General features: G+C 45.5%; 3 protein-coding genes across 4 annotated transcripts in view; 1 reads left to right on the top strand and 2 right to left on the bottom strand.

Annotated features, from left to right (window-relative positions):
• LOC137627642 (ras-related protein Rab-13-like) overlaps positions 1-616 on the top strand; it is a 35,010-nt gene extending 34,394 nt beyond the window's left edge. For both annotated transcript variants that reach the window (XM_068358782.1, XM_068358781.1), the window contains exon 5: positions 381-616. Coding sequence is in view for 1 of the 2 variants with exons in the window: in XM_068358781.1 (XP_068214882.1) it covers positions 381-446 (66 nt within the window). In the remaining variant the exon portion in view is untranslated. The remainder of the gene's footprint in view (positions 1-380) is intronic.
• Positions 1-18,948, bottom strand: part of LOC137627644 (uncharacterized) — a 598,615-nt gene that overhangs the window by 159,141 nt on the left and 420,526 nt on the right. The gene's annotated exons all lie outside the window — the stretch shown is intronic.
• LOC137627641 (5'-deoxynucleotidase HDDC2) overlaps positions 10,834-18,948 on the bottom strand; it is a 71,052-nt gene continuing 62,937 nt past the window's right edge. Inside the window, exons 3-4 of the mRNA XM_068358780.1 lie at positions 14,341-14,512; positions 10,834-11,242 (exon numbers count right to left, since the gene is read on the bottom strand). Of these exons, the coding sequence (XP_068214881.1) occupies positions 11,012-11,242; positions 14,341-14,512 (403 nt within the window). The 3' untranslated portion in view covers positions 10,834-11,011. The remainder of the gene's footprint in view (positions 11,243-14,340; positions 14,513-18,948) is intronic.

The following is an 18,948-nucleotide window of genomic DNA, read 5'->3' as shown; positions in this document are numbered from 1 at the left end:
TTTTTTAATTTTTCACATATTTTAACAAAAATTGTGATAAATTACACTAAGCATAAGAAAAATGAGGTTATAAACTTTTTGAATACCAGAATCTACAAAAACAATGGTAATATTAAAACCAAAATATGGAGAGAGAGAGAGAGAGAGAGAGAGAGAGAGAGAGAGAGAGAGAGAGAGAGAGAGAGAGAGAGAGAGAGAGAGAGAGAGACTATTACATATTGGTGCAGATGTAATATTCATTATTCACTTTCACACAGAAAAATCACTGCCCTCTAAATTTACCAAGATTATTCTTTAATAAATATTGTACATTATTTCAAGTTATGAATTTTATATGAAAATGTTACATATCTGGTTACAAAGTTGAATTTTCTTTTCAGAAACTCAGTGTAACCAACACCCAGAAAACTTCCGACATGCAAAAGTCAAACTGTATTTTACAGTAGGTATTAACAGACAACTGCCAGGGACTAGTAGAGTAATAAATTTAATGTATTTTGTACCTCTAACACTAGTATTCTCAATGTGTGACAAAGTATTTTTTTTATAGAATAACTTCCAAAAGCTAATCAAGATGAGTAAAAATTTTAAACAATTAAATTTAGATTACAAATATTCCTATTTTTTTTTTAGCAATCCTCATGGAGCATTAGGGAGACCTGCTTAATAATGACTAAATTGAAGAAGCTATCGCTCCAATATATGGAAATCCAAGGATAGTATCCATAGTCCATCCATCCATATACCAAGGCACTTCCCCCAATTTTGGGGGGTAGCCGACATCAACAAGAAACAAAACAAAAAGGGGACCTCTACTCTCTACGTTCCTCCAGCCTAACCAGGGACTCAGGCGAGTTCAGCTGGTACTGCTAGGGTGCCACAGCCCAACCTCCCACATTTTCCACCACAGATGAAGCTTCATACTGCTAAGTCCCCTACTGCTGCTACCTCCGCGGTCATCTAAGGCACCGGAGGAAGCAGCAGGGCCTACCGGAACTGCGTCACAATCGCTCGCCATTCATTCCTATTCACAGAGAAAGGACTATTTTAAAATTATTTTGAGTACTTGACCAACAAAAATTTCTTAAGGTGATGACGCAGTTATATTTATGATGTGAAGGGTCCTCACACACACACACACACGTGATTGAGCCCACTTTGCTTTCGGCTTGAATGGTGAATGGAGGTTGACACTCTTCATCCTTCGCCTTTATTTGGACACCCATTAATCGGTCTTTTTGCTTTTTCTTTTACGGTGTGTTTGTGAAATTGACTTCTGCTACCCTGCGCACCTGCCCTGGACTCACCGGCCGGCCTTGTGGAACATTTATGTCGGCGGTGGAGACAGATCCTCACACCCTTTGTCCTATCTGCAGAGTTCAACGGTGTGATAGTGATAATAAGTGTAATGAGTGTAGGGAGTGGTCTTCCTCCCAGTGGGAGAGGTTTGGGCGATGTCGTTAGAAGAAGTCTAAGCGGGATATTTCTCCTTTGAAGGTTCCTTCGAATGGAAGAAAGCCCAAGGCCTCTTCTTCCGTCTCCCGACCCCACTCCGAAGCTCCTACTCGTTCGGCCTCTTACGAGAGACCGTTGAGTAGTAGCGTAGACCAAGTTAATGTCGGCCAACCCCGGTCCTCGAGAGATGGTGTTGCTTCCCCTAGCGAAGCGGTCCCACGTCTCCCCCTGGATGAGGCCTTGTCAGTAACCCCTTTGTTACAGGTTTGGTTGTCCTTAAGACTCTCGGGTCCGCCCTCCAAGGACGCATTGCTGCAGATCATCCACAAGGGTGCTACTGTTCAGCCGTCATCATCGCTGTCAGAGGTAGATCCTCTGGCCCTTGTCGACGTTGTGGTGTCAGAGGTGTCCCTTGATCTCATCCAACTCCTCTGCCCCTCCAGACTCTCCAGCGGTTGCTGCCGACTTAGTTTCCCCCACTCCTGAACATCCTTCGAGGGGGAAACTAAGTCTGTCTGTCTCCTGCGAGTGTTTCTCTCCCTCGGGGGAGTTCATTCATTAAGACTCCGCTTCGGAGGACTGTTGCGGCCCACTGTCAGCTTGCTGATCCAACGACCCCTAGAGGGCGCCTTCGTCAGAAAGCTCGCCCTCCACTTCGCCTTATAGGTCTCCCTTTACCATTGGTGAAGAGGCGCCTCTTCGACTCTTCTGCTTCGTCGCAGCCTTCACCTGCAGAGGAGCCTCTGCTGCAGTCATCTGGACCTCGACCTTCGACCGTCACTGGACCTGCTGCTAGTCCTCCAACTTCAGTTGCTGGACCTCTCTGCGGATCGTTCGCAATCCCCATCGGTGGATGCTTGCCCTTACAAAGGGCACAACCCAGTTCCTGACCTGCCATCCATCAGACCTGCAGACCTTCCTTCACCGTTCCTGTTCCCGGTAAAGCCTCTTGAGGCCCTACCGAAGTGCGCTGCTGCGCGCCATCGCCCTGCAGCTCGCCAACCTCCTACAGGACATCAGCACTCACCAGCAGAACGTCAACACCAGCCTGCTCGTCAGCGCTCTACAACGCTTCGGCGCGCCCCTTCACCTGCTCACCCTCATAGACGGCAGCTACACCATGCGCCTACGCGCCAGCGCTTTCATGCGCGCCCTGCACCCACGGTGGCCTGCACGCCCTGCGCCCACGTTCTCCCACGCGCCAGTGCTCCCCTGCACGTCAGCAATCTAATGCGCCTACACGCCCACGATCTCCTACGCGCCAGCATTCTCCTGCGCGCCAGCGCTCTCCTGTGCATCAAATCTATCCTGTGCACCAGCACTCGCCTGCACATCAGCGAGCTCCGTACGCGCCAGTGCTCACCTACGCGCCATTACTCTCCTGCGCGCACGCGCCTACGTGCTTGCATACAACACGCGCAATCCAGCGCTCTCCTACGTGCCAGGTCTCTCCCGCCCCCACGCACCAGGACATGCGCGTCCAGCAATCGTCCACACGCCACCACTCGTTCGCATGCGCAAGCCAACGCTCGCCAACATTCGCCCGCGCACGTAAACAGGCACGTGCACAGGAACTACACCCAGCCAAGTCACCATCGCCTCATTCCCCTCCCCGCAAAGGCATTTCAGCGCGCCCTTTGGGAAAAGGGAAACAGGAACCAGCAGAGGGGTTCAGGATCCCGAAATTGCCTTCTTCTAAGGCGGACGCACCTATTACGGTAACTCCTCGTAGGGAACCTTCAGTCCCTTTCCCTTCAAGGGATGTCTGACAGTGCTTCAGTCAGTCAGCAACCTTGGTTCAGTGCCCTAGTCAGAGCCGTAATACAGGCATTCAATCCTGCCCTGTCTGGCCGCTCGTTAGAGCAGCCTATAGTTCTAGACTCGCGACACGGAACCATGGCTTCCTCTACCCCATTGAAGCGGAAAAGAGGAGTTTCTGATGCGGTCACTTCCTAGAGGGTCAAACCGACTCTGATCAGGCCATCAAGGCTAGTCCCTCCAGTATCTCCCAAGGGATACTCTCCCACCTCCCCTTTACCAAGGGAGTCACGTGAGGAAAGGCCCTCCTCCATTCCACCGTCAGAGGAAACCTCCCTTCACGCTGAGAGTTCCCCACAGTCAGAGATCAGGAGGGACACAACATCCAGGCCTTCGATGTTGGAGTCTTACCTCCTTCCTCGGAAGGAGTCCAAAGACTCCAAGACCCTGACAAAGTCCTCTGCCAGGACTACAAAGAAGAAGACAGCCAGCCACTCGAGGGATGTCCGCGACCCACCCCGAGAAGAGCTCTTGGGGATGGAAGATGGAGACTCCGCTGCAAGTCCGATATCAGAAGAGCAACAAGAGTCAGAACAAGCATTCTGGCAGATCCTGACTCTTATTAGGATTCTCAACGGGTTTTCCGACCCAGAGATACCCCCTCGGGAGGGCAAGGACACGGTCTTAGACCGTTTCTTCGGCACCCAGAAACCCTCAAAGACCAGAGCAGCCCTGCCCTGGTCTCAGGGGTTGAAGAGTGCCAGGGCTAAGATCGCCCAATAGCTCTCCGAGTTTGCCTCCTCCAACCGTTCGGGCTCTACTAAAAAGCTTCTCCCACCTTGTGTACAACAGAGTAGGTACTTTGAGATCCTGGAGGAGCCCAGTCCAGCTCTTCCTCTTCACCACTCTCTGGAAGAGCTAACCAAGGGGATCTCTCTTGAGAGACTCTAGCCGGCATGTCTCTTTCTCGGCGGCCGAAGTCCTTAACCAGGAAAAGGTCACAAAGTATAACGATGCAAGGTATTTCGTGGCTGGATATCTGGTTAGGGACCTTGGGAATCCTGGTACGAACTGAGGATTTCTCCAAAGACCGTACCAGGAAGGCAAGGGAGACCTTCCTTCTCTCAGGAACTCGCACAATTGAATTTCTTGCCCACCAAGTTTCGAACTTGTGGGGAAACACCATCTTGAAACATCGAGATGCGGTGTCTGAGAGATTCCACCAACAGGTCCCCAATGTTGAGATAAAGGTTCAGACATTCCTCTCTAGAGGGAGCCCACCTGTTTGAGCCTAAGGATGTGGAACTTGCTGTTGAGAGGTGGAGGAAGTCACATCAGGACTCCCTCCTCCATAGGGCTTTAACATCCAAGCCCTATAAACCTCCAGCACCTTAGCAGTCCCGTCCAACCAAGACCACAACGATGAAAACATCAGCGAAGACAGTGGTATCTAATAAGCTCTTTCCTGTCAAGGACAAGAAATGCAATAAGTCCTCCTGGGGAGGAAAAAATCCTAGAGGGAGCAGCCGAGGCCGCAAACGCTAGGATAGGCACTCCGCCTGCGTCTCCGCCAGTGGGGGGATGCCTACAAAGATGCTCAGACAGGTGGAAGCAACTCAGGGCCGATCCCTGGACAATCTCCGTGATTCGTCTAGGATATCGCGTACTGTTCATAACATCTCTCCCTCCCCTGACCAGGAATCCAGTGTCAATAGACTCCCTTGCCATGGGATCGGCAAGGGGGCAGGCCCTTCGAGCAGAAGTCCAGACCCTGTTGAAGAAGGGCGCGCGCTCTCCAAGAAGTCCACGACGAGTCCCCAGGCTTCTTCAGTCAACTCTTTCTTGTAAGAGAGGTGTCTGGAGGCTGGAGACCAGTCATCGACCACTCAGCCCTGAAAAAGTTTGTCAAACAAACTCCGTTCAGCATGGAAACGGCAGACATGGTCAGACTAGCGGTAAGATCTCAGGACTTCATGTGTACACTGGACCTAAAGGACCCATACTTCCAGATCCCAGTCCATCCGTCTTCAAGGAAGTACTTACGATTCAGCCTAGACAACAAGAAGTACCAGTTCAAGGTGCTGTGCTTCATTCTTTCCACAGCACCTCAAGTTTTCACCAGAGTGTTTGCCCTAGTGTCACCTTGAGCACACTGGATTAGCATCAGTCTCCTCCGCTATCTGGACGACTGACTAATCCTAGCAGACTCAGTGTCAACCCTTCTTCAACACCGAGACAAACTTCTGAGACTTTGCCAAGATCTAGGGATCATGGTAAATCTCGAGAAGTCATTCCTGCTTCCTACACAGAGACCTTTCTCAGACGAGAAGAACTTTCAGCACAAACGTGGTTACGTCTTCTCGGTCACCTTTCATCACTGGCCCGTCTAGTTCCCAATGGTTGCCTTAGGATGAGATCCCTCCAGTGGCGACTCGTCCCGGTGGAATCAGACTCGCGATTCCCCGGACATCCGAATCCCCATGGGATCAGCGGAACTGACGGACCTCGAGTGGTGGGTGGCAGACAAGAATCTACTAAAGGGAGTGGATTTTATCATCCTTCCCCCTGATTTGATGCTGTTTTCAGACTTCAAAAAAAAAAAAAGGGGGGGGCCTCATGCTGCACCACACGACCTCAGGCCTCTGGTCAGTCAGAAGGGTACCTCCACATAAATCTCCTTGAGATGAAGGCCGTCTTTCTGGCCCTTCAATAGTTCCAACAATTCCTGGCGGGCCACTCGGTGTTGGTGATGAGCGACAATACCACAGTAGTGGTTTACATCAACAAGCAAGGAGATACTTTTTCGCAGCACCTATCCCATCTAGCAGTAGAGATACTGAGATGGGCTTAGATCTACTCGATACCACTATCGGCACGCTCTATTCTGGGCAAAAGGAATGTGCTCGCCGACAACCTGAGCAGAGAATCTCAGATAGTGAGTACCCAGTGGTCTTTGGATCATCTAGTAGCCAACAAAGTCCTGACTTTGTGCGGTTCTCTGACAGGGGACATCTTCGCAATATCCCTGAACTTCAGGCTCCCATTGTATTGTTCCCCAGTCCCAGACCCTAAGGCTCTCTGGCAAGATGCATTCCAACAACGGTGGGACAACATAGACGTTTACGCCTTTCCCCCTGTTCTGTCTGATGAGGAGGGTACTCAACAAGACCAGAACATTGGTCAATCTTTCAATGACCCTCATAGCTCCGGTATATCATCACGCAGAATGATTTCCGGACCTTCTGCAACCCCTATCGGAGCCCCCAAGAGAACTCCCTCCTCCACACAATCTACTCAAACAACCACATGGCAACATATTCCACAAAGCAGTAGCATCGCTACGACTTCACGACTGGAGACTATGCAGCATCTCCTCTCCGAGAGGTTTTTCGCAAATTGCGATTAGGATGTCTGGACACCTGCGAAAGTCATTAGCTGCAGTCTACCAGGCAAAGTGGAAAGTCTTCTGTGGTTGGTGTCATGGAAGGGGTATCTCTCCTCTCGATACCACTATTCCAGCAATAGCGGAGTTCCTCGTGTATTTGCGTAAAGAAATGCGCCTGTCCGTCACGGCAGTAAAAGGCTATCGCTCAGCCTTGAGCCTCGCCTGTAGACTGAAAGGAATGGACAATTCTAAATCACTAGAACTTAACTTACTCATACAGAGTTATGAACTTACCTGTCCTCAGTCTGAAGTGAGACCTCCCCTATGGAATGTGGTTCGAGTTCTCAAGTCTCTTAAGAGACCTTCCTATGAACCATTATGCCAGGCTACAGATCGCCACCTGACGGTGTTCCTTCTAGCTTTGGCTTCGGCCAAACGAGTCAATGAACTTCATGGTCTCATACAACATCATCCATTCAAGGGGATGGGGGAGGTAACGTTCAGCTTCATCCCAGAGTTTATTGCTAAGACTCAGAACCCGGGAGTAGCTGATCCTCGGTTCGACTCCTTCCGGATTTCTAGTCTCCGTTCTGTGACTCCTTCCGGATTTCTAGTCTCCGTTCTGTAACAGATGACCCAGACCATCTCTTACTCTGCTCAGTGAGGAGTTTGAGGCTTTACCTTAAGAGAACAGCCGCAGCCCATCCTTGTGTGCCTGCAATATTCGTCAGCACAGGAAGGACCAAGAGTTGGGTCACCAAGCACCATCTCAGCATGGATTCGCAAGGTCATAGACCGTGCATTGAATCCAGACCCTCCTCCTTCACGTTGCCCTAGAGCTCATGATGTCAGGCGTAGCTACGTCCCTGGCATTCAAGAAAAATTGCTCAGTGACGCAGATTCTTCAAGCTGGGGTGTGGAATCGTCAGACAATATTCACATCCCACTACCTGCAAGACATGACCCACAGGAGATTCGATACATTCTCTATCGGTCCTGTGGTGGTTGCACAACAGCTCCTTATTGAACAAGTAGAAGAAGGTTGAGGGCATTGTTACCCAGTTTTAATCTGCGTGAATGGAAAAGATTTGACTGGCTCTTATTCTTTTCTTCATCCTCCCCTCTCTTGGGGGAACGCAGCATCCTGGGTTCTCTGCACAGCTGACCTCAAACCACTGCAGGTAAAACCATGCTCCCTTGTGTTCCTAGTATTAAGACTTAATACTGTTGCGTCCCCATACCCTGGTGACGTGGTATTGGGAAAGTCTTGGTTACAGTTTTTCCTTCTAAAGACACTTGAATAACTTTACCTGGACAGTCACACTTCTTATACCTCAACACACAGCTTGCGTAGCAAGGTTTTAGCGAGGTGCAGGAACTCCTTATTGTTGAGTACTGACACACTCAGATAAGGAGCCCCCGGGTAAAGCCAAAAGCCAGATTGGCAGGGCCGTCCACCCTTCCTAATGGGTGAGTCACCCCTAATAAATAGCATGGTATATATTCCAGTTACGGAACAAATGACAAATTTGTAGATAATTTGTATTTTTCCTAACTATACAAACCTTAGCCATTTATACAAACTTGCCCGCCAGCCCTATCCCCCTTGAAGTCCTACTGCCAAGCAAAGTGAGCTCAATCACAGGTGTGGGTGGGTGGTAGCAAGCTACCCTCCCCTACCCTCCACTAACTAGCGGTGTGGTTAGTTAACCCTCGCTAAACTTTAATGGCTCGTCATTTCCGCTACGCCGAAAGTATAGTTAGGAAAAATACAAATTATCTACAAATTTGTCATTTTCATGTCACTAAAATTTTCTACTTCCTACAAAAAAAATTTACTGTGATGAAACTCCCCTCACCTCTTCCCTCTCTATGGAGGTAGTTTTCTTTAGCAACATTCTTGTCATTTTAAAACAGATGCTAATTTTTCCAAGCCCTTCGGTGTAGTAATCGGCGGACAGGTCATCATTTTATAAGCCGCACACCTGATATGTTTGTTGAGAAAAGACAGGTTAAGGATCATTCCTCTCTAGGGAGGTCTTTCTTTGGTATACTGAGTAGTCTGGCCTAAAATTTTAAAAACCTACACATTTCTATGACTGCTCTTTTCAGCCTCTTGCTAACAAAAAAATTAGGTTCTTTTGGCAAAAGTCATGTTCCACGGTTCTGTTGAAAGCTCCAGTATAGAGGTGGTTTTGACATCCACAACAAATCCAGACCTCGAGACTGTGCTTTATGCCACTAAGAAAAGTTTCAGCGTTCACCAAAACAAAGGCTAAGACCCTAAACTCAAAGCTTCATTGATGAGATACTCTGCCTCTATGTGACTTACCAGCCACTCTGTTTTCTTTGGAATATCTCCAGTTGCCTCTCCTAGTAACAAAATGCAGAACGACTTGAATACTGCTACTGAACCATTTCAGTATTCTTATTACACATCAACAATCATGGCTTTATTTTTTCCTCAATGAAAAATAGAAGATAACCCTTTTACCCCCAGGCTCTTTGGAAATTTCCAACCCTTAACCCCCAAGGGGTTATTTTTTTCCCAGCACATTTTGCAGTATATTTTTTTTAAATTGCTCTAACAGCCTTGATTTTTGTCATAGAGAGGTCAGGTTGGTCTCAATCTCTTGGAAAATGCCTGAATTTTCTCAAAAAATTATCAAAAATATGAAAAAAAAAAAAATTTATAGCATTTTTTTGCAAGGACGTACCGGTACATCCATGGGGGTAAAGGGATGGGTTTTGTGAAACGTACCAGTACGTCCTTTGGGGGTAAAAGGGATAATGGTTGGGTGCAAATTGATGTGATTGTAGCACTGTCTCCAACTGGGATAATGGTTCCTTTCCACAAGGTGATGACATGCTATAGTAATGATGTCATTCAGCAGACGAATTTCGGCAACTGAGGTGCTGTGTCAAGTTCTAACAACTCTGAACTCAAGGGTTTCCCTTATACAATATTTCTTTGTTATTTATGTCATATTGGAGTCGCTGTTTTAGCCTTTCACAGGAAAGTCCTTGGAGACCACATAGCACTTTAATTGTAAAAAGTAAATATTTCTGATATAAAGGGCAATGTAATAAAAAAAAAAAGCAAAAATACACCAGTTATGAACTAACCATGAACAAGGGAGCCATTGTCAAAAAAGTTTTTGCTTCAATACCACTTTAACAAAAATTTAAGGGTTTTACTTGTCTTAATGCACTCATTATGAGAGGTAAATGTATCATGATGAATTTTAACATTTTTCTTGATTTAGATGACAATGCAATTTCATTTCTTTCCAGGCCTGCCAGAGATTCCTCTCCCTGATTTTCAAGTTACAATAAGATTGAAACTTAGCAGTGCTAGAGATTCCTCTCCCTGATTTTCAAGTTACAATAAGATTGAAACTTAGCAGTGCTAGAGATTCCTCTCCCTGATTTTCAAGTTACAATAAGATTGAAACTTAGCAGTGCTAGAGATTCCTCTCCCTGATTTTCAAGTTACAATAAGATTGAAACTTAGCAGTGCTAGGTTTTTATTCATAAGTATATTACACAGTAGTACTATAAGATAAGGATGTATAAAATTTATGTTATTTATAATCATTTTATATCAAGACAAAATAGTTGATGCAAAACAAAATAACTGATGTGAGAGACACTTCTCTCTTCCTTATGGCATGCGGATATCTTGATACATTAAATACCAAGAGGTGAAACAACATAAATCACTGCTTCTCAGAAGCAGAACTGTCAAGCCACTTATCCATGCACTATGTTTCAAAGGACTAATCAAATAGTTATCTTTCCAGTATTATAATGCATGGATAATCTGCTTTGAATGAATCTGTATGTATTCTTGGTGTAATGGTCATAATGTGCTGTGAATATGGCATAATGAAACAGAAAATGTGCTGTAAATACGGCTCAATAAAACTAGAACCCATACTGTATTTCAACATAAAGATAAAGAGGACTACAAAGGTAAAATGTAGTTTATCTGGCACTGCAAACACGGTAATTTACTGTGTAACTTAGTTTATAGACATAACCTTTGCATGATTGCACAAACTGTAATAGTGTATAGGTCCAAAACTTTAAATCTTCTATGAAGGATATCACATGAAATAAATGGCACACTGCATGCCAGTATGCATAACACAATAGATTAAAGTCACCTGTTCCTTATATAAAAACATTTTATAAAAAAAAAAAAAAAGGCACAGTAAAAACAGTTATAATCCAATTTTGTCAGTATCTTTCCTAAATGATACAAAGTACAAATTCCACTTATATCATGTCAAAAATTAGTAGATACTTACCACCAATCTACTGCCTACCTGGTCGACAAAGCAAAACATTTCAAGATACTTTACTGTACTTTGGTTCAAAGCTTTAGGTTGCTGTTCAAGAATAGGAGTATCATCCATCACATTTATCATCATTCACAGTTGCACTCCTTTGTTTGTATAGTTCTTCTACCCATTTCTTGACTTTTGGATGTTTAAAGGCTCCTTCTGTTGACTTAAAGAATTCCTCTAAAGTTCCAGGACGATCTTGATCGGTTTCATATTCAAATGCCTGCAGAATCATATCAAATTTGTCCAAGTCCTTCACCATTAAAGCTTCAGGAGTCTTCTGATCTTCATATTCCTTAAAAAGACATGTATGTTCAATTATTTTCTGGAATGTTTCTTGCTTCAAAGTTTTGTGTATTCAGTACATGCAAAATAAAAATTAATCACACAATACAGTATAGGGAAAATATGCAAAAGTGATGAGATTAGTTGTATACTATTTTCAGTTGATATTTTTCACGAGCAAATTCTTATGAAACAAACTAAAGCCATTTACTAGATGTCAGTTTCCAGAAAACAAATATAAGAAAAACAAAAATCCCAATGATTTTTTTTTTTTTCTTAAATATTACAATCCTAAATATACGGAGTAAAAAGTAACATCATTGAACAGAACATAACATAAATCTCTAAAGCCATGTGCATAAATTGTGGCATACGAAAGTTTAAGAATATTATGGTCATAACTATTTTCTCCCTCCAGTTATTATTTTCAGTTCCAAATATCTGCAAATTTCTATGGTACCATTTTATTTTATTTTTGCTGGCTGAGTAACATGAGCACCCTTAAGAACTAACTAAATAAATGCAACTGTCCTAGTTTCTATTTCATTCATTGGAAAAGCATGGTACATTATTATTTTCAATGACAAGATATAACTGCATTGCAGTTCATCTGCAATTCCACCTTTTTGAAGAAAATTTTGGCTTGAGTGATTTAATGGATAATTTGAAATTAAGAGCCTTTAATAAATCATTGGTTGGACACAGTAACTAGAGAAAGATGATGACGTTTTTTTTTGGCATACATGCCTTTATATGTAGCCTTTTAATATTCTATTATGGCTCTTCTGTGCTTTATCTTTCTTCTAACACAATATTTGATAAAATATAATATATTACTGTCAGATTTGTGGACTGAATTGCAAATCCATAAAGTTCAGATCAATAACAAGACAGAAACAATCATGAAATTCACTAAGCCAAATGAAAAGATGTTAATAAGATGGTCTCATCCTGGCGAGGAGCACGATAAATAACAGAACTGGCAAAGCCAAGTTCTCTATTTTTTTTTTCTTTTACTTTTAAGCATAAGTCTAGGGATAACCAGCATTGGCTAGTGGGAAGAATGACTGAAATAACTTCATGTTCCATTTGACAATGTATTATGCAATTTTAGTGTGACCCTTATGACTTTTACATAAGATATTTTCAATATTTTTTCAAAAAGTACAATTTTTACTTATACAATACAGTACTAGAAATTTCACTCTGTAATATGTACAAAGGGTTTTGTTAACATACACTATCTTAATAAGTCCTATACCCAAAAATAGTCTGTAAGCCTGGCCTTTATTATTTATTATCCCTTAACAGGGATCTAGCTAAAATTAGTGCATGGTGCAAATTATGGGGTATAAAATTGAATCCTAACAAAACTCAAAGAATGATGGTCAGTAGGTCAAGGACAGTGGCTCCTTAACATCCAGATCTCAGCAATGATAATGTTTCTTTAACTTTGTATATGACTTAAAATTTTGGGTGTGATTCTCAACAGCAAATTTACTTTTGAGAAACATTATATCTGCGTCTTCTTCAATTGCACAAAAAATTGGCTTATTGAGAAAGTCTTTTAAGATTTTTGCTGATCAATCTATTCTGAAGAAGTGTTTTAATTTTTCCATTATACCTTGTTTCGAGTATTGTTCTCCTGTCTGGTCTACAGCTGCTGATTCTCATCTTAATTTGTTAGACAGAAAGTTATGGTCTATTAAATTTCTTATTCCTGATCTAGGTATTAATCTGGCACAGTCATTCAATTAGTTCATTATGCATGTTGCATAAGATTTTTTAGAATTCTGACCATCCTTTACATTCAAATCTTCCCGAACAGTTTATCCTGTTAGTAATACTAGGCATGCAGTTAATTCTAATAGCCAGGCCTTCTCCATCATGAGGCTCAATACTAAACAGTGCTCTAGAAGTTTTATTCCAGCTGTGACTAAGTTGTGGAATGATCTCTAGTCGGGTAGTTGAATCAGTAGAACTTCAAAAAGTTCAAACTTGCAGCAAATGTTTTATGTTGAACAGGCTGACATGTCTTTTTATAGTTTACACATAAAATATCTGTTTTAATGTTTTTAAAATATTTTATTTCAATAGTTCATTACTTCTTATATCATTTATTTATTTCCTTGTTTCCTTTCCTTACTGGCCTATTTTTCCCTGTTGGAGCCCTCAACTAGGGTTGTAGCTTAGCTAGTAATAATAATAATTCATATAGTTATCAAAATTGCAATAAAGAGAGAGGGTTCACCACTCTACTTATCCTTATGAAGGATATAGCCTAAATTTGTCAAGATATTGTCACAAGTTGAGCCCAAACCTACACATCCCTTTTTTTCCAATTGACTACCAATGGCTTGCATCTACATATACAAACAATGGATTTAGAATCTTACATTTCAGTCTGTCGAAACTGGGCTTTGCAAAAGTAGCAGAGCTTGACACATTTTACCATGTATGTTAATAAGGTGCTGTCATCCACCTTGATTTCCCTAATGATTTCTCAGTATTTTCATCATTATCTACAGCCATATTCAATCATCTAAGTTTAGTCCTACCAAAACAAAAAATGAAAAATACACAAAACGTTTTAAAAATCTAAATCAGACTTGCCAACTGGTGTGATTAACCCTAACAAGGGTCTTTGACTGTGGCGAAGCCTTTCTAGATTGTATGACCTGTAAGGGAGTGCCATTTATTGTGTGCCTCATGTAACTCACACTTCCCCATACGGTGTTAAATGTCATTTCAGCATAGTTTTGGTCCTATATGCAAAGCTCTCTGCCTTTCATCCATTCCCTTTTGCCATGTCCAATGAAAATACTTGCTCCCAATTTTACATTACACGCCTAGAAAAATGACACTTGTCTCAACAGATAATGTAACTTTAACAGAATAATAATTTTGAGTGCCTTAGTATTGAAAGTCTTCATCAAAAGAGGTATTGTTTGGTTAGTTTTCACAGATTTTGTAGTTTTAAACATCTGCCATTAAATTATAATACCATAAAGAATAGATAACTAAAAGTCCTATCAAAACTGAATAAAGATCATGCAAGAATAAATCCCATTGCAATTTTAAATGAAGCTATGAATATAAGATGCTTACCAAAAACAGATTAAACATTTCATTCCCAGCTTTTTCTCCAACAAGCTTAGCAAAATGTTCCATAGCTGCCATTTCTCGTTTATGTTTATCTTCGGAGGATACACCACAGGTCGGAGTTATATCGCCAACTATGCTTTCAGCCAAATCATGTACTAATGAGATCTTCATCACTCTACAATAAGAAAAACAATATGCATTAGTAAAGTTATTTTTGGATAACCTCTAAATATCAAGTACGTATTATATTGTCAGCATATGACCACTAACAAAACTATTATAGTACTACTTTACTAAACTGAACATGCAAATATCACAAATTTTAAGTAACTTGTATTTTTCCTAACAGTACTTACCTCGAACTACTTTCTTAGGAGTATCTGGAATCTCCTCCCTATCCGACCAAGAATTTTGCGCAGTCCCGCCTATCTCCGTTTTCCCTTGTTGGGTCCCTCCGTGGCGGAGGGATATGTGGTCCCTGAGGCGACCCGGGGTCAGAGCGTGAGTGCGCTACTGGGTCGTTGTCGTCAGTAAGCATACGAGTGTCTAACTCAAACACCAGGTGTTCGAGGTAGACACTCATTTGTAAGGCACCCGGGGCAGGATGGGTGGGCAATGACCCGAAAGTAGTTCGAGGTAAGTACTGTTAGGAAAAATACAAATTACTTAAAATTTGTGATTTGTTCCAACACGGAGTACTTACCTCGAACTACTTTCTTAGGAGACTTACAGTTTAGGAGGCGGGGGTAGACTTACAGGCCGGAAAACCCACCACTACCATTCAAGGGCACGGGACCTAGATAGGCAGCTAGGTCCAGACGACATAAGAACAGGGTAGGAGAGTCAGGGGATGCACGCAAAGTCTACTTGTTTGTATAAACTCGCCTTTATAAATAATCCGGACATGGGCTTCCAAAACATCCTCTCTCACATGGTAGGAGGGAAGAGAAGGGAAAGGGGAGTAAGAGGGGAACCTATGTCGCTCGCAATTACTTCTCTTGGGCTACCCGGAGCCGTAGCTCTAAACTTGTTGAAGGGCGGAAATCACTGGTCCAATGGAGGAGTCCAGGGACTTCCTCGTGCAGTCTTTCAGGTAGTGGGCCGTAAAGGTGGATTGCCTGGACCATGTGCCTGCTCGCATGATTTGGCCCACTGCTATGTTGCTGTCAAAGGCCAATGAAGTGCTAAGACCTCTAATATAATGGGGTCGCGGGGTACCAGGGGCTGTAGACCCCTCACTGGCATAAGCTCTCTTGATGACTTGCCGAAGCCAGAAGGAGATCGTGTTCTTCGACAATGCCTTCTTTACCGGGCCTGAGGAGACAAACAGACTTTTGATGCCCGGCCAGAGTCTGGCTGTCCTGCTGAGGTATTTCCTGACCGTTCTCACTGGGCACAGGAGCAAGTCTTCCGGGTTGTCCGAGTGAGGGATCGCCGGGACAGAGAACCCCTCGAACCTCAGGTCTGCAATGGCCGGGTTCTGCGTTTTGGCCACAAACTCAGACAGAAACTTGAAGGACAGGTCCTTCGACCCTCTCGAGTGCGAGACCTCGAATGACAAGCTGTGGAGTTCACTAACGCGCTTGGCTGAGGCCAGAGCCAGTAAGAACACCGTCTTGAGGGTTAGGTCTTTATCTAGAATATCCTTGAGGGGCTCGAAAAACTTTGTCAAAACTTTGAGGACCTTGGCCACGTCCCACTGCGGGACCCGAGTGGCGTGGGGGAAACAAGACTGCTCAAAACTTCTGATGAGCATGGTAATCTGGCGAGAGGCCCCCAGGTCGATGCCTCTGAGCTGAAAGACCTGCCTCAGGGCTGCTCGGACCCCCTTGATGGCTGGAATGGAGACCCGCAGGTCGTCCCTCAGGTGGACCAGGAAGTTTGCAATCTTGTGGACTGATGCATCCAGAGGTCTCAGATTCTGTGTGGCACACCACTTCACAAACGTGGCCCACTTGGCCTGGTACACAATGATCGAGGACTTCCGCAGATAACCTGACATCCTCGAAGCTGTCTTCCCCGAGTATCCTTCTTTCCTCAAGAGACGCTCGATAACCTCCACGCGTGTAGCTGGAGGCACTGAGGGTTTTCGTGAAACCTTCGAAAGTGAGGCTGGTGCAGAAGGTCTTCCCTTACTGGTAGAGGCCACGGAGGAAGGGTGGCCAGGTCCTGTAGATCCGCGAACCACTCCCTCTCCGGCCACCAGGGCGCTACCAAAGTTATCACTGTTGTCCTTGATTGCCTGAGCCTGTTGAGCACCTGCCTGAGAATTCCGAAGGGGGGTTAAGGCATACACGTCGAGTCCCTCCCATGAGTGCTGGAAGGCGTCCTCGAACGCTGCTGCCGGGTCTGGCACAGGAGAACAGAACACGGGGAGCTTCGTGTTGAGCCTTGTGGCGAACAGGTCTATCACCGGTGAGCCCCACAACTGTAGGACCTTCTGAGCCACCTGTGGGTGTAGGGACCACTCCGACCCAACTACTTGCCCTGCTCTGCTGAGGCCGTCCGTCAGCTAGAATGTTTCTCTTCCCTGGAATGAACCTGGCTATGAGAATGATGTGATTCCTCTCAGCCCATTCCAGGACTCGAGCCGTGATATCGCACAGCTCCCTTGATCTTAATCCTCTTTGCTTCTTTATGTAAGTCACCACGGTGGCGTTGTCGCACATGAGGGCTATTGAGTTTCCCCGCTGCCGATGGGCAAATATTGCAAAGGCCTTTTGAACCGCCAGCAGCTCGAGCAGGTTTTATGTGGAGAAGCTTCTCCAGGGACCACTTTCCCTCTGCTGTCTCTTCGAGCAGATGGGCTCCCCACCCCTCCTTTGACGCGTCCGTGAAGAGCAACATCTCCGGAGGAGTGGACGAGAATGGCACACCCCGTAGGGTGTTTGCCCTGTCGTACCACCAGAGGAGCATGTTTCTGGTAGCTGGGGTCATCATGACTAAGGACTGAGGCGAGTCTCCCGGTGGCCAGAGGTCCTTCAGATTCCATTGGACTGGCCTCAGCTTGAGTCTCCCCTGAGGAACTAGCTTCTCCGAGACCAGGTGGCCCACGAGTAGCTGCCAATCCTTGGCCCTCACTGCCGCATTTGCTAGGAATGGTCGAATTATGTGGTCTAGGTTGTCCAGTCTCTCTTGAGAAGGGAATGCCCTTGCTACCTGGGAGTCCAGGACCATCCCCAGGTACGTCATCCTGGTGGTGGGGATCAACTGGGACTTGTCCCGATTGATGGTAACCCCCAGTTCCCTGCAGAGCTGTAACAGCTTTGCTCCCTGCTCCTTTAAGGCTGCCTCTGAGGCTGAAAGAAGCAACCAGTCGTCGAGGTACCTGATCAGCCTGATGCCCTGCTTGTGTGCCCAGGCTGATACTACGGTGAAAACCCTCGTGAAGACCTGAGGTGCCGTCGACAGGCCGAAGCAGAGGGTCCTGAACTGCAGAGACTGGGCTTCCCACTTCACCCTGAGGAACTTCCTGCTGGAGGGGTGTACGGGGATCTGAAAGTAGGCGTCCTTGAGGTCCAGGGACATTATGAAGTCCCCTTCCCTCAAGGCTGCCAGTACCGACTTCGGTATGTCCATCTTGGAAGACGTCTTTCTGATGAACTTGTTAAGGGCCGAGAGGTCGATGACTGGTCTCCAACCCCCCATAGCTTTCTCCACCAGGAAGAGCCTGCTGTAAAACCCCGGGGACAATTCCCGGACGGGTTGCAGTGCTCCTTTGTTCAACATGGCCGACACCTCCTCCTGGAAGGCTGCTTTCTTCATGTGATCCTTGGGGGCCAGCCACTCTGCCCGATGCTCGGGAATCAGAGGTGGTGTTTCCGTCAGGAAGGAAATCCTGTATACCTCCCTAAGGACTGACATGGACCATGGGTCTGCACCGTTGTCTTGCCAATGGTATTTGAGGCATCTCCCCACCTGTGGCGTGGGAAGGTGTAGGGGAGCCTCTCTTCCTATCTCCTTCTGGGGAGACGGTTTGAGCGGCCTCGTCTCGAGCCCGAGTACTTCTGCCTAAAGGAGGCCTGGGCTGGGGCACCAACCTCTGTGGGAGGGCCGCGAGGACTGATGCCAAGAAGGGGAGGAGGCCTGTCTAGCTGGTGATGTAGACGGGTAGGCCCCGTCCACAGACTGTCTCCTATGTGGAGGGCGTCTCGTTGCTGGCTGCTTAGGTTCAGCCGAGTCCTTCAGTTTCCCCACTCTCTCCATGGTCTCTGCTACCGTCTGTAGGGGGAACAGGGTCTCACCCCACACCGGAGCATTCCGCAGGAACTTGGCCTCACGTTCGGGGAGTCTACGAGGGAGCCTGTTTAGCACTGTCTCCTTCTCAAGATCCAGTTTGCTGCCTGAGTCAAGGACTGGAATGTTAAGAATTTCATGCTTTCCCCCAGAGCATATGAGCTCATGCAATAGGGCTTGATTCTCAGGCACCGAGAGATCGTGGGAGAGGTGAAAGCCTGCTAAAGTGCATCCCACAGGTCCAACCAGGAGGCCACATTGATTATGTCTTGAGACGTGTCTTCAAACATAGCGGCCTCCGCCTGTGAGAAGACCATGGGGGCAGAAAGGATCCTGTCATCCGTGCTCCCCTGGCTCAGAGCCGCAGCGGCTTCT

Source organism: Palaemon carinicauda, chromosome 35 (genome assembly GCF_036898095.1).
Source record: "Palaemon carinicauda isolate YSFRI2023 chromosome 35, ASM3689809v2, whole genome shotgun sequence".
NCBI classification, from domain to species: Eukaryota; Metazoa; Arthropoda; class Malacostraca; order Decapoda; family Palaemonidae; genus Palaemon; species Palaemon carinicauda.
This window is presented reverse-complemented; position numbering and strand designations above follow the sequence as displayed.